This window comes from Blastomyces dermatitidis (genome assembly GCF_000003525.1).
Source record: "Blastomyces dermatitidis ER-3 genomic scaffold supercont1.13, whole genome shotgun sequence".
Lineage (NCBI taxonomy): Eukaryota > Fungi > Ascomycota > Eurotiomycetes > Onygenales > Ajellomycetaceae > Blastomyces > Blastomyces dermatitidis.
The window spans coordinates 1,084,457-1,100,879 of NW_025544786.1; the positions used below are offsets into that span (position 1 = coordinate 1,084,457).

The 16,423-nt window shown below is 32.7% G+C and overlaps 1 protein-coding gene across 1 annotated transcript; it reads right to left on the minus strand.

Annotated features, from left to right (window-relative positions):
* Nucleotides 1–9,473: 9,473 nt before the first annotated feature.
* On the minus strand, nt 9,474–10,200 carry BDCG_09125 (uncharacterized protein; the record flags this gene model as incomplete). Its single annotated transcript, XM_045424909.1, has 3 exons — nt 9,474–9,761; nt 9,988–10,038; nt 10,159–10,200. 3 exons carry the CDS (start codon nt 10,198–10,200, stop codon nt 9,474–9,476), a joined length of 381 nt encoding a protein of 126 aa, XP_045273518.1.
* Between the last annotated feature and the right edge of the window lie 6,223 nt (nt 10,201–16,423).

The following is a 16,423-nucleotide window of genomic DNA, read 5'->3' on the forward strand; positions in this document are numbered from 1 at the left end:
TATTGAATGCTCAAAGGTCCATTCAATCAGATTATCAGCTCTCACTGCTCTCTTGCATTCTGAATTCCACCAGGGATGATGTGCATTGAAATCTCCTGCAATTATAGAGTTTCTTGATGGAGTTATGTTCAGAAATCCTCTATCAATTGTCCAGATATTGTTATTTTCCTTCAATGACTTTTCATTATAGATATTTATGAGCTGTATAGTATCAAACTCATTTTCTTTATCTATAATATCACCCACCAGAATATCAGGGTCAGACATGATATCAAATCTTAGATTAAATTGATATCTTGATCTCTTTCTTCCATAGATCACTACTCTTGACTTTATCTCAGACTTTTGAGGTAAAAAGCAGTAGTAGCTTGAATGAGAAATAACATATTTTTGCTCAGCATCAAGATAGAATCAGTTGATACTGCAGAGTTAATTAGAGAAGATAAGCTTATCTATATAATAACTTTACAAGTGTCTGAGAATCTCACAGTCATGAAAACTGAGCTTCAGATATTAGAGAAATACTGAGATCTTACAGAGATATTCAGCTTAGTAAAGATAGCTGAGCTTCTCTCTTACTATGAGAAGAATCTGATAATAGATTTGATAGAAGAGTAGAAACTCTTCTGAGAATTAATCTATAAGCTCTCTTACTACAAGACAGAGATCTTGTGAATCTATGTGAAGAAGAATCTGAAGAATGACTTCATCTGATCTTCACAGGCCTTCATGAAAGCCTCTGTGATGTTCATAAAGAAGAAGAATGAAGATTTCAGATTATGTGTAGATTACTATGATCTGAACTTCAAGATGATAAAGAGCTGCTATTTCCTGTCTCTGATTGAGAATGTGATCAACTGTCTCATGAGAGCTGTTAAATCCACATAACTGATATGATTAATATATATACATAGCTGTGAATACAAGTCTGAGAATGAATGAAAGACTGTCTTTAGAACTGCACTGAGATTGTTTGAATATCTAGTAATGTCTTTTGATCTGATTAATATCTCTGTGATATTTCAGTCTTTCATCAATAAAACACTTCACATATATCTGAATGTCTTTATGATAATATATCTGAATAATGTGATAATATACTTTATAAAGAAGAAAGAACACACTGAGTATGTATAAAGTGTGTTGAAGGTCTTAGATGAGACAGAACTGTATGTTAAGCTTGTAAAGTGCAACTTCAGTATCTGTTGAATTAATTTTCTAGAATATGTAATTACTGCAGATAATATTCAGATGAAATCTTTACAGATTAAGACTATTCTATTATAATCAGAGTTAACTAGTATTCATGAGATTCAGATCTTTCTGAGCTTTATGAATTTCTATAGATGATTTATCTTTGTATTTGTAAGAATCTTCTTGACTCTTACAGACATACTGAAGAGTGAAAATAAGAAGAAGTTATTCTGTAAACAGAGAATGAAAAGATTGTTGAGAAGAAAGAACTGTGAGAACTTTCTTATCTCAGAAGCTCACAGAGTCTTTATAAGATTGAAACAGACATTCACAGATACAGTGATACTGTTTCACTTTAATTTCTTACTCTTAATCAGATTGAAGATAGATGTCTTCTTTACAATTTCAGAAATAGTCTCATAACTACAGTTAAATGAGAACTGAGTTTCAGTGGCCTTTTTCTTATGAAAGATACACTCTGTGAAGATCAACTATGATATTTATAATCAGAAGCTTCTTATAATAGTGAAATTCTTCTATCACTGATGTCACTACTTTGAGAGTCTTGTGACAGTGATTACTGTTAGAACTGATTATAACAGCTTACAATAGTTTACTTTAATCAAGAAACTCTCACAGTGACAGATTCACTGAGCTCAGAGACTAAGTGAGTTCTGATTCAAGATAGAATATATCAAGAGAACTAAGAACTCAGTGAATAAACTCTCTTACAGACTAGACTATGTTAAGAAGATCAGGGTGACAGATACAGAGAGACTAGAGAAGATAGAAAAGCTTTATAAAATACTTAAACTGAGTGTTGTGAAGAGATTGACTGAAGAGTCTCTCAATTCTCTGTGAGAGAAGAGAAGAGAGAGAGAGAAGAAGTCTGTACAACTACTCTCTATAACACTGAGAGTCAACACTCTGAGAATCTCTGTGAGAATTCTTGAAGAGAGTATCTATAATCTGAAGAGTTTACAGGCTTTGAGAAGTGCTGTGAAAGATCTGATATAAGAGAAAACAGAGTATAAGTCTTTGTAAAATCTTCTATTCAGATTGTCTGAACTGCAACTGAAGAATGAATATGCTCAGTATATTCAGAAACTGCTCACAGCAGAGATTAATCCTGCAGAAATAAAGAATTAAAGAGACTTAAATAATCTCTTATGAAGAGAGAGCTGAATTTATATGCTTATGAATGAGTTTCTATACATAGAACTTATTAAAAGACATCATGACTCTTCTCTAGTAGGTCATTTTATAGACACTAGAACTCATGAGTTGCTTATAAGAAAATACTTCTAACTGAAGATGTAAGAACTTGTGAAGAAGATAGTGAATTCTTATGCTATTTATCAGAGTTTGTGAGTAGTATGATTCAGATTATATAAAGAACTTACTTCTCTATTCATTTCACAGAAATCTTGAAAACAGCTAGAAATGAATACTCTTATAAGTCTTCTGAAAAGCAAGAACATATATGATGCCTGCTTTGACAGTGTGCTGATAATAGTGAATTACTTTATCAAGATAGCATACTTTATATTCATCTGTAAGAACTTAAAGTCAAAGAATTTGACTCATATCTTTATCTGTGATGTGATTCAGTTATATAAATTATCTGTGAACATTGTCTCAGATAGAGAATTAATCTTTATAGAAGAGTTCTGATCTGATCTGATAACTATACTGAAGATCTCATGAGATCTAAGCACAGCTTTTCATCAACAGACAGATGATCAGATAGAACATCTAATAAGTATATTAAAACAGTATCTGCAGTGCTTTGTTAATTATAATCAGAATGACTGAATACTTTAATTATTACTTACAGAGTTTGTGTATAACAACTTAAAGCATGTCAGCACAGATAAAACCCTCTTTAAGATGCTCACTAAGACTTATTTATAAATGATCTTGATGAATCTGCAAGAGTACACTATAGAGTGTAATAATGCTTATGAACAGGCTGAGAGAATTCAGAAGATCTGAGAAAAAGCCTGTGAATTCTTGAGAAAGACTCAAGAGTATCAGAAGAGATACTATGACTTTAAGCATATTATAAAGAGTTTTAAGAAAGATGATAGAGTCTGACTAAGTCTAGAAAATATTATTATACAGAGATCTAGTAAGAAGCTGAATCTCTTATAGATAGAATCTTATAAGATTATGAAGAAAGTTAACTTATAGTTCTATAGATTAAAACTGTTATCTGAGTTACAGATATACAATATTTTTCATATCTCTTTACTTTATAAATATAAGAAATTTCTAGAAGAGAACTCTGTGACTTATCACTCTGTCTATGAAGCACTAGAGAGTAAAAGAGAATATCAGATTAAAGAGATTATTAACTCAGAGAAGTAAGATTACAAGCTCTGATTCAAGATTCAGTGATAAGAGTATTCTGATAAGATAAATAAGTTCACTTAAGAATTATCTGAGCAGATAAGATATCTGCAGAAGCTGAGACATAACTTTCATACTATGAATTCTGATAAGTCAGAATGACACAGTCTTCACTAAGAATCTGATTATAATAAAGATATTAACACTGTCATTTATAAATTCTAGTCTATAAGATAATAAGTTTCTACTTAGATGAACAGTCTGCAGTGTATATAAGAGAAGAAGAAATCATATTCTCATTAAAGTTAAAAAATAAGAAAATAAACAGAACTGTGAACACAATTTGAAGACTAATAAAGAAAAAATAAAGAAAACTCAAACTCATACTCTTATCATCTATGATACTTAATTCTCTCACAACTATCAATTTCTTTCTTTAAAGAAGTAGAAAGTATTATATCTGTGATACAGATAATTGTTATATTTAGTGTGAAGATTATCAGAAATGCACAGACTGCAGAGAAGTCAGACATCAGAATGCATACAGTTGTAGCAGAGTCTTGAAGACCGATTATCTGCGCATGTGATCAGATATTTCTTATGAAGCTGTGTCTGCTCTCTCAGTTATACTGAAGTATTCAGCTCAGAAATAATTGAGATGTGAAGAGAAGGCTTATCTGCTCAGATTAACTTCTATCATGAATTCATAGCATTCACATTGTCTTGATTATCTGAATTTTATAAGTATCTAAGAACTCATCTCTCATTGATAATGAGAGTACAGAAATGCACTGCAGTATGAGAATCATTGATAGAGAATCTAGACATATTTGCATATACCCGATCAGAGATTGTGTGGGCAGAAAAGAGGTGATTATAGGCCTGTGAGACTGTAGAAGACACTGATAACACTAAGAGCTTTATAAGAACTGTCAGCTAGAATCTGTAAGAAATTACTTATGAGAAGACTTACAGCAAAGAGAGAAACTATACTGCTTAAAGCCAGAGACTGATCTGAGAAAGATATGAGATGAGCTGCTGGCCTGAAAATCAAGTGTGATGACAGGGCTGAGAGAAGTAAAGATGTAGTCATGAGTGATAGTGTCTCTGCTTCATCAGTCAGTAAAAAGTGATCAGAGAAGTCACAGAGACACTTATAAGAAGCTTAGCAGTAGTCAGACATTATTTGCAAAGATATTGAAATTTGAAAAAAAACTTTTTATTCTTGAGAAGTTCTTGAATTAATATATGAATATTATCAGAAACACACTCTCTCTGTCATCTGAGTAAAAACACTTCATGAATGAATGAGAATACTCACAGTTTATAAGAATGAAAGCTGTTACAGAAAAAGAGAAAAGAAGATGAGATTTCACAGACAGATCTGAAATATTTATACTACTCTAGAGAGGTTTGCTTACACTGTGAGTGATTCTGTGAAACAGTCAGATCACTCTAGTAAATAAGAGTGATTGTGAATTGCAGGCCTGAATCTTTCTATATGACTATAAAGAGTGATTGTAGACTGCAGATATCTTGATTCTACAATGCTACAGAGTTAGTGAAAGAATGGAAAATTTCTCATAATTCTACAGTGTCAAAGAATAATGATTTATGAGAATGAGTAAAAGATCAACTCACGAATACTTCTCTTTGTTGAGAGTGATTTTACAGAGAGTGATTCATCTGTGAGATGAATCTGTGTGATAATCACATAAGAATCTTATGAAAATGATTGAGAGTCAACTGAAACTCTTCTGTATGAAAGATGTGAGATGAATCTGTGTGATAATTATACAAGAACCTTGTGAAAATAGTTGAGAGTCAACTGAAACTGTTCTGTATGAAAGATGTGAGATGAATCTGTGTGATAGTCAGAGAAGAATCTGTAGATTACAAAGAACCTTGTGAAATAAGAAACTGAGTGATAGACTCTTTTCTCTTCACAGTAATAAGGAATTTTTCCTCACTGAGATTTTTTATAGATGTGAAGGATTTTTAGTGAGTATTACTGCAGTGCTGAGCTGATTCTATGAAGTCACTCAGTGAAAGGCTTCACAGACAAAGCCTTAGAGAGAGAGAGATATGTAAGAAATTCTGCTTCTCATGAATTGTTTATCTCTATTTCTATCTCTTGCATAATCAATAGGGCTAGCAGCCCTTGACTACATACAACTATATAGACTGAAGTTCATGAATACTATTTACAACTCAGCTTGAATACTATTATACATTTGACCTCTACATTTTATCTTTCTACTGCGAATACTTCTAGTAGTTAACAGTACATATCATGCCAAGCTGCAAACACCCGAATAATCGCCTGCGAGCACTTATTCTTACAGTTCTTGATCAATGATTTCATATTGAGTTCACTATCATTGACAGATACAGATCTGTCAATGCATGAAGATTCTATATAAATAAAAATAAACATATCAGCATCTGCATTTATACAAAATTGTGTCAGAAAACACAATCAGAAACCTGCTGAAGAAAACAGTCAGAAGTGTACAAGAAGATGAAGAAGATATGTTATTCATGATAGTATATTCTGACAATTATTAGAAGATAAACAAGTTCTGATCATATACATTTCATAACACATTACACTTACTGCTAACAAACTGCTCAGTATGAGCACTATGATGATTCTTGTTGTGAAAACAGAGAGTCATTGCCAGTAGACTGGCCGGCGGGACCATGAATTTCACATTTGGTCCCATTTGGTCTGGTCTCATACATTTCTTGGCGTGAGTCCCACCAGGACCAAGCCTCAAAAAAATCTGAAAATGGACCATTTCTGAGAGAAATGGTGTGAAAAATGACCAGATTTAATTCAAGAACAGTGAAATGAGAGTAATTTCTCAGAATAAACTGTGAAAGATGATCATTCTTTCAAAATCAGAATGAGACTGAGACTGAAGATTAAAATCAGTCTCATTCAGTTCATTCAGTGATTGCTTATATAATCAGAATTTGATAATGATTATTAATAATGCTCATGAAACAATTAAATACATTCTTGTACAAGTTTATTCTTCACTTTCTCATGAAAACTACACTTCTCTGATATACTGTGATCAGAGGTATTAAACTGTCTGATAATTTCATATTTTACAATCATGAGTTTCTTGATTGTTTCTTCTTATAATTGTTCTTGATGATAGTGATAAATATCTTAACTTGAGTTGAACTTTCACTTTATTCTCACCCCTGTCAATGAAATTATCAGAATATCACATATCATCAGTGTAACAGTTGAATATGTACTCTCAACAATTTTTCATAACTCTAGAATTGATTTGACATGTAAATTTGTTAAATCATCTTGAAGATAATGGTCAAATTCAGTTTTACAAGTATGTAGTTTTGCCTGATTTTCAGTTGTAATCAATGTATGTAAGTTCTGTTTCAAAGTTAGTATTATAGTTCTATGAGATATGAAGTGTTATCAAAGATTGTTACTTACTAGGGAATTGTATTTCACTGTCTTCACATCTCAAATATCTGCTCATTCAAATCTCTGATAGTTGACATTGTAGTAGTCTCAGGCTAATTTAACATATAAGTCTCATTTCTTCTCTGTTCAATCTTGAGAAGTGTAGATGTTAACTCAATGAGAGAAATCTAGTAAAGCTGCTACAGCATAGTACTCTGCAAAAGATTGTTCAGTTTTGCTGTAGTAATATGCTAGTTTATTTCTTACAGTAATAATAGTCTGTGCTATAGCATCATCTCAGACTGAATTTCTTTTTAAGTGATTCAACTGCTTCTCAAGATAAGTAAATAAACTGTTATACACTCATCAGGCTGACTGCAGCATTGATGTATGAGTGATTGAGACTGTCTTTATTATCTTATAAAACTGAAACAGTAAATCAATTACATATTTCAACTGAGTTCACTTCATATCAGAAAGTTTCAATATCTGAATCTTTTTCTGATTAGAGTGTTACACTCAATGATCAATCATCTGACATAATTGAAGAGTCTGAACAGTCATCTCATATATTGAACTTCACTGTGTTTTAACATTCTGTATTATATTCAGTGATGTGACTGATTTGTTTATTTGTTGAATATCATGAAATTGTTATTATTATTTAGAAGAGATACAAATCACATTAGCAATGTTTTGAATCTATGATATTTAAATTATTAGTTAATCTATTCAAAATTAACAGTAGTATTATCAAAAAGTGTTATTAAAAAGCAATATTAAAAAGTGTTATCAAAAAACATTATCTTTTGTAAAGTGAATGTAAAAGTTACTTAAGTAATCACTTTCATCTCATTCTCATCTCAAGAATCAGTCATCTCATTATTCTTTGTCTTGATATTAAGATTCTTTATCAGTGTTTGTATCACAAGTTGAACCACATAAGCAATGCAGAGAATATGACCTTATTTATCATTTCAGAAATGCAAAGCTAATTTTTGCTTCAAGCTCTTCATCATAGTATAGTTATTCACAGCATTATCAGTTGTAATTATAAGAAGACTGAGACTAATATCTCAATAGTTATTTTTAATCACAGTTATTAATACCTCTGTTATATAATCCTCAGTATGACTACTGATCAATGATTCAAATTCAATTAATGTCTCTTGATAAGTCCAGTTCTTATCAATGTAATAACATGTAACTTTTATAAATGTAAGATTGTTTGTACTAGTTCATGCATTCATGGTGAGAGATACTCTTTGATGATTCTTCAACTCTGATTCTAGATGTTGTATATTGACTTTGTAGTGTGTCTCAAGGTTGAACTGAAGACAGAATTGATGTGAAATATGAAGATTTGAATTAAGTATTTGAAGAAGTGTTCGGAATTTGAGGTTTTCAATTGATTGAAGAGAAAGATTCAGAGATATACACATATGAAGTAATTGTTCACAGAAGTTATCAGATAAGAGTTGTGAAATCAGAGTACTGATATATGATTATTTTTACATGATTTTCTTCAAATTAGAAAGTTAGTGTTATCAAAAATTATTATCTGATAGAGTAACTTATCAGCTCAGTAGTAATTTTCTGATTATTTTTCTTTTATTGTCTGCATTCTGATGACTTCAGATGTCAGGAAATTTCTTCAGAGTTATGATCAGTTTATGATGAATGTTTCTAAATGAAGTTGCAGTGATTGTAGTAGAGAGATGACTCTTCAGTAATCTGCAATGCAATCTGTTGATAATTATTCCATAGTTCATCTTGATATTTGTGTTGAGTTTTTCATAAATTTCATGGCCTGGAATCAGATGTGAAGAATGAAGTGATTATTCATTATAATTGAAAGAGAGCATTCTGTGTTGAATTGTAAACAACATAGACTTTGTGATTTACAGTGATTTCTTGAAGAGTTTGTGAATCTTCAGTAGAAGTAAAAGAAGTGAAAGAAGTAGATTCAGAAGACATGATAATAATTTGAGAAAGATAATAATTTATTTTCAATAACTGATCACTGATGTGTGTAAGAAGAATTAATATAAGAGAAAATAATCTTGTTTCTTAGCTTAGTTATAATTTTAGTACTAACTCAGATTGAATATCATTGATATATAAAAGTAAATAAATAATCTTGATTAATCTCTATCATATTTCTTGAAATATATTAATATTGTAAAAGAGAGTGTTATCAAATTGTATTATCAGATGATATCATTAAAAATATATTAATATTGTGAATATTAATGTTGAAAAAATGTTGATACTTATACATTATAGTGATTTGTGAATCATGATAGTTAAAATATATATATATATATATCATTCCTGACTTGATTACAACTTGTACAATAATTTTTAAAAACTTAAAATCAATTTTAATTATTAATAATTAAAAACTTAAACTTACAACTAACTAATATAAAAAGAAAAAAATCTACTTCTTCTCTTTCTCATTCTTCTTATCATTCTTCATAATTCACTTCTCATTCTTCTTCTTCTTCTTCTCCTTCTCATCTGAGATGATAATTATCTCAAAATCTCTCTCTGCTGCCTTCTCAGAGAAGAGTTCCTGCTGCTCTCTCTCAGCCAGGTCAATCTGTGTCTCAAAATCCCGCATTTCCTGGTCTGCTGCCTCAGGTTCCACCTCAGTGATAAGCAGATTGACATACTCAGAGAGCAGGGCTGTCTTCTCAATGTTCTGAATCATGAAGTGCATTTGAAACCTGAATAAGGCCTCAATTCTCTTCTTCTCTATCAGCTCCTGCTAATCAATTAGAGAATAGAAGTGTTATTAAAAATTATTATCTCTTAATAAGTAAAAAACTTATCAGTTTTGACTTCTTTATCTTCTACTTTAACATTCTCTTAATCTTCTTCTGTCACTGCTTATTTACAGTAACACTTTTCTTCTCTCTCTCTCTCTTCATCTTAAACTCAAATCATTCTTAAGACTTCTTCTGGTCTCACTGCTGCTGCATGAGACTCTTCACTGTCTTCTTCTTCAATCTCTCACAGACAGCATCATCTGCATTATTTCTATACTTAGTTCAGTCTAAATCTATCAGAAGTGTTACTTAAAATTGTTATTATTCTACTCTCTTACAGAGCCTCTTCAAGGCATTATAATATGTCTTATAATCTGTCTTCTCTTGCTTAAATACCTTCTTCTTCTCTTTCTCTAATCTGTGATGATGCTCATGCATCTTGATGATTCGCAGAACTGCAGAATATTTAAAGAGAGATGACATAATTAATTTTAATAAGTGTTGAAAACAGGTGAAGGCAGAAGAGATGGCCAGAAATGATATGATAATAATAATAATAATGATAATGATAATAATGATAATAATAATAATAATAGTGATGATGTTAATAATAATGATGATAATGATAATAATGATGATAATGATGATGATGATGATGAAAGAGAGAGTGCATTGAAATATATTACTGACTTATCAAATATAAAGAGATAAAGAAAATATTAACAGCTTTCAGAGATATATGAAAACAGCTACAGTGTTGCATAGCAACATCATCTTCATTCAATACATGCAGTGTTGATATTCTTTGTATGCAGTTATTATATAATCTATATCAGAGATACATGCAGAAAACAGATCTTTGTTACTAGAAAGAATAATTACAGCAATTCTCTATTTTCATATTATAAAGATAAGTTATTCTCATTTCTTTCTTCTCTCTTTTCTCTTCTTCTTCAATTCATCACTAAGTTCAAGCCAGTATGAAAACTATTAAAATACTCTTAAAAACTCTCAAATTAAAGAGTATAGACTAATCAAATTTTAAATGCAGAAGAATTAAATTATATTCAATATTACTAATTATTTATTCTTCTTTAATAAAACCACAGTTGCATCTTCTTCTCCCTCTCAAATGAAACATGGCCCGCGAAAAGCAAGTACCACGCCAGGCCATAATAATCAACATGGTCTCAGTACACAGAGCTGCATACACACAGTGTGTACTGAACTGAAAGACTATATGAGTTGCAAACTGATGCCAGCATCCCAGAAAGAGCTGTGTGATGTGAGAAAGCCGCAACTCTCAGTTATATACATAGAGAATGAATTATTACAGTAAGTGTATGTGTATTGCATGAAAGTAATGCTTTTTAATAATACTCAGTCTCTGATATCATGAAAATAGAGTCTCTCTGTGAGATCTGTTTTTATCAGAAGTCAGAAAATCTTATATTTCTCAAGATCATCTTCATCTGTCTTGTCTGTGAAATTAATGAAAGAAATCATTGATTTCAGCATTCTGTTCTTGATATTATTCAAGTGACAGCAGAGTTCACCCTGGCCACACTTTTTAAGTGTATGTTTTCTAAATATTCACATTTATACAGATATATACTGATTATTTGTTAGATAATATTAAGACAATGACTCATTATGACTGTGTTACTCTCACTGTGAGAGATACATGATTGATAATGAACATTGTAAAGACTTTAAGAAGTGAGTATTTTGAGAATACTGCAGCTCTGTGATCTTGATTTTTTTTTTTTTTTTTTTATTTTTTATTTTTTTTTTTTTCTTTTCTTTTATTTTTTTTTTCTTTCTCTTTTTTTTTTTTTTTTTCTTGTTTTTGTTTTGTTTTTTGTTTTTTATTTTTTTTTTGTATTTTATATTTTTTTTATAATTAAAATTATATAAATTATGATCTGTGTTCAGAAAAGTAATAATATTTGATAATACTCTCTATTGAATTTTCAACAAATGAGTACTATATTATGATATTATGTAAGTGAGAAGTGATTTCATAATCTCATTTAATACCATTCTCAATAATGAAATCAGAATGAAAATGTGACTAAGAATTCAAACATATTCTTTATCTGAGACTAGATTTTTATTTGAAAAGTGAATCTGAGACCTTTAATATTTGAAATAACATGATTTGAGATCAATGTGATAAACACAAATCATGACCAGAAGTAATGCTTTGTCAGGAAAAAGAGGTTATACACTACTGAACGCCACCAACATCGTATTACTACAATATTTCTCATCATCATCAGCTTACTACAATGCTCATCTAATACTCGCTTATACTAGCTCTCTTGGCTCGCACATATATTTTACTATAAATAGCTCCATCTTTTGTATGAAATAGATATATTAGATAGTGTACAGATAATATAACAAGCAGATCTTGATACAGATAAGATTCATATGTCTTCAACATATTCATCCGTGACACTCAATCCGACAGTTATGAGCCCGGTAAGCAGCATCTGAAGAGAAGCGTGATACACCATCAATTTCAATCCTCATTCAAATTTGACAACAATCATTTGAACTGAGACGATTGATTCTCATTCATATACAGTCTGATCTACTCAACCATTATACCATACCTGATTCCTGGTAAGCAGCATCTGAAGAGAAGCATGATACACTGATCCCAATCCTCATTCAAATTTGACAACAATCATTTGAACTGAGATGATTGATCCTCATTTGTATACAGTCTGATCAACTCAATCATTATATCATACCAGATTCCCGTCCTCATTTGAACTGATAACTATCATTCGAACTGAGACGATAGATCCTCACTCGTATACATTCTGAAATACTTGACTGATATACACTCTGAATTCTGATCATATCTATTCTCAAATACTTGAACCGATTCCTCAATCCATTCAATATAACTGATATGACAGACAAGACAATGTCTAGTGCGACAGTACACCTTAGCATTCCTGGAGATTGGAAACTTTGGTACAAGCATATGCTAGGATATGCAAAGGACAAGAAGGTATCAGACTTCATCAATCTTGATAAACCTGATATCTTCTCTGAACTAGAAGAACCTCTGGAACCTGAGTGTCCAGAAGAAGCCACCGCGGAGGCCAAGATAGCATATGACATCAAGGTCACTGCGTGGAAAATCAAATATATGAAATATGAAAAAATGAATGAAGGTATGACAAAGATACAAGATGTCATATGGAGAACAGTGGATGCCACAGAGCTACGACATGTACGCAGTGAGGATGATGATGTGAAGGAGATTATTCATTCATTAAGAGATCATCTCTCACCCATGACCGCGGACTATCAAGATGATGTGAGAACCCGATACCATGATCTCTGCAAAGCACTGAAAAACAGAGGTATAGAGAAGTGGTTAAATGACTGATCACTCATCAAAGATGATATCAAAGAGGCGGATATAGCTGGACAGTTCAACTTGAAAAAAGACTTCTTAAATGCAAACCTAGCTATTGATGCAGGATATGCACAAGCATGGGCAAAGGATGTCCGACATGATAAAGATGTCATATCTTTGATAGAGTTAGTTAAGGACTTCAAGGAACGGTATAGGGAAATGAGTATTCTCAAAGGAGATAAACCTATGAACTTCGCTACTCTTAATGAAAGACCTCAGCAATCATCACCAGCGACATTCAGAAACTGCATCTGCGGAGCCCGTCACCGATACGCCCAGTGCTACTATCTCAATCCATCAAGAAAGCCACCTGGATGGAAGGAAAATGGGGAGAAGAGAACTCAGATCAATCAAGCTCTTAAAAATCAAGGATTGAAGAGACGCGTTGATCGTGCGATATCTAGAGATTCATCCACGAATACAGATATGGTAGATGCCAATGAAGCAGTCATAGGAGGAATGGTTCTGAAGCAATCAGTTCCTCAATCTATCAATCATCAATCTATCGATCAGCAAATCCGAAAAATATCAATGAACTCTTCACATTCTCACTTCTACCTTCGAAACTCCTGGATCTTTGATACTGGCGCGGAACAGCATATATGCAATAATCGAACACGTTTCCTATCCTTTAAACCTGCGAACGAGAATGCGGAAGTCTATACAGGCGATTCCAGCACTAAAGTTGAAGGTTATGGAACTGTTAGAACTATCATGATAAATGAAGCAGGAAAGCAGTTCAATGTCAAACTCACCAACGCGGCTTACATCCCGAATTTCCATACAAATATCATCGCATGGAAACCGTGTTTCCATATAGGAGGCATCTATTATGATGGAAAAGACTTCAGATTGCGAAAACGCGCAGATAATACAATCTTTGCACGCGTTGAAGTATTTGGGGGGTTGTTAGTTACAGAATATAGTGATATAACTGTTTTCTCAACTATCTCGGAAAAATCCACTACCGAAGCCGATGCAGCTACCACACCACACACATCTAACATCACTATATCTGAAAAAACGATATCTTCAAATTCTTCAACTTCTACAAATCCTTCTTCCAACCTGCAAAAACGCACTTCTACAAAACCTTCTCAAAAACCTAAGATCTCTATAGCTACACAGTCTACGTGGCATAAGAGATTAGGACATCCATCGAAAATCGCCATTCAAAATCTTGCAAATGATGCAACTGGCGTTCAAATCACCCATCAAGAAGATGCTGCGGACGAGCTTACCACCGAGCTTTGCAAACCCTGCCATCTATCTAATGCGGAAAATCAAATATCTAGACGTCCCCATGTTAGATCTCATACACCGAATCCAACACCTGAACCTACGCCAGGGCCAGCGGGCCCTAATGTTGATACAGGTCCTAATGTTGATACAGGTCCTAATGTTGATACAGGTCCGAATGTTGATACAGGTCCCAATATTGATATTAATACTCAACCAGCTGCAATAGATGATCGTACACGGAACATTGCACCTAGAGCTCACAATATCAGTGCTAACTTTGATGAAGATAATATCATTGAAGGCCGCAGAACCCGAAATCACAGAGCTGCCCACCTTGTGGCAGTTGCAAATGCCAAAGCCAATCCTTTTCAAATGATCAATGAAGCATTCTCTCATTCTCATTCTCACCCAGACTTCTACAAGTCTCAAAATTTATTTTCTAATACTGTTTTTACTGTTATCAACAATACATCTACCTCAACAGCATCCATACCGACTTCAAGAATCCATAGATCTCAACTGCCAGATCCACCGAACCACTGGGCAGATGTTGAAAAACACCCACATCGCGAAGAATCCGAGAACGCTATGCTTCACCTCTATGCCAGAGGATTGCTGCCTCTTCTCAAATGATCGATTAATTGTCTTCTTCTATGTGGATGATATTGTCATCCTATCCCGATGGGAGGATTCAGATGAAAGATATCAATCCGAGAACGTGTTCAATCCGGCGATATTACAGTTGATTGGGTGCCTACGGCCCAGATGCCAACGGATGGCCTCACTAAGGCTCTGCCACGCCAGAAATATACGGAATTCGTCAAGATGCTAGGCCTAGTTGATATATCAGATATCATCGAGGCGCAAGCAGAATAAATGGTCTATCTTGATGTAATCTCTACAGATTCATCTACACTCTTTTTGTTGCAGCTTCATTTACACTTTGATTTACACTTTCATTTACATGTTACATTCGCTGAAGGGGGTGTGTCAGGAAAAAGAGGTTATACACTACTGAACGCCACCAACATCGTATTACTACAATATTTCTCATCATCATCAGCTTACTACAATGCTTGTCTAATACTCGCTTATGCTAGCTCTCTTGGCTCGCACATATATTTTACTATAAATAGCTCCATCTTTTGTATGAAATAGATATATTAGATAGTGTACGGATAATATAACAAGCAGATCTTGATACAGATAAGATTCATATGTCTTCAACATATTCATCCGTGACACCCAATCCGACATGCTTTTAGACAATGTAACAACTGTAAAGTTTGGTCCTGGTCTCAGACACGGTCACACGGTCAGTCTAATTATCAGAAACATGTATAAAGTGATAGATAAACAGATGAAAAGAGTTGAACAGAAGAAGAAATAGAAATCTTGAATGAGATAATAGCATTCAATGATGATAATGATGAAGATGATAATTAAAGAATGAGAAAAGTTAGTAAATGAGTAGTATAATATAGTGAAAGTTTCTTTGTGAGAGTGTACATGAGACACTAGCTGAATCAGAGATAAATTACATAATTATAAAACACTAGTGACAAGCTAATCTGCATGAAGCTAGAGTGTACAACATGATCACATGAGTGTGACTGAATCTAATGAGAGAGAATGTGGTTCAGAAGAATGTATGACTGTCAGATAATAACACAGCTGCTTCTGAACTACTAGCATATGAATGTAAAGAGGGCTCTAGCGGCCACTAATTAATTTAGCGTATGAGATTCAATATATAAGAAGCCGGCGTACGCCTGTAATCGTACGCTGGCTTAAGCAACCTTTGAATCACATTATATTGATATAATTATTGACAAAGTCTTCTATTTTGAGATATAAATAACCAGTTCCTCTACATTCTGCTGACAATATTTATATTATTATATAGAAATAGACTTATATTCTCTATAATATCAAGACTCTGAAGAGAGAAAGTCTTGATAGAGAGTATACAGTAGT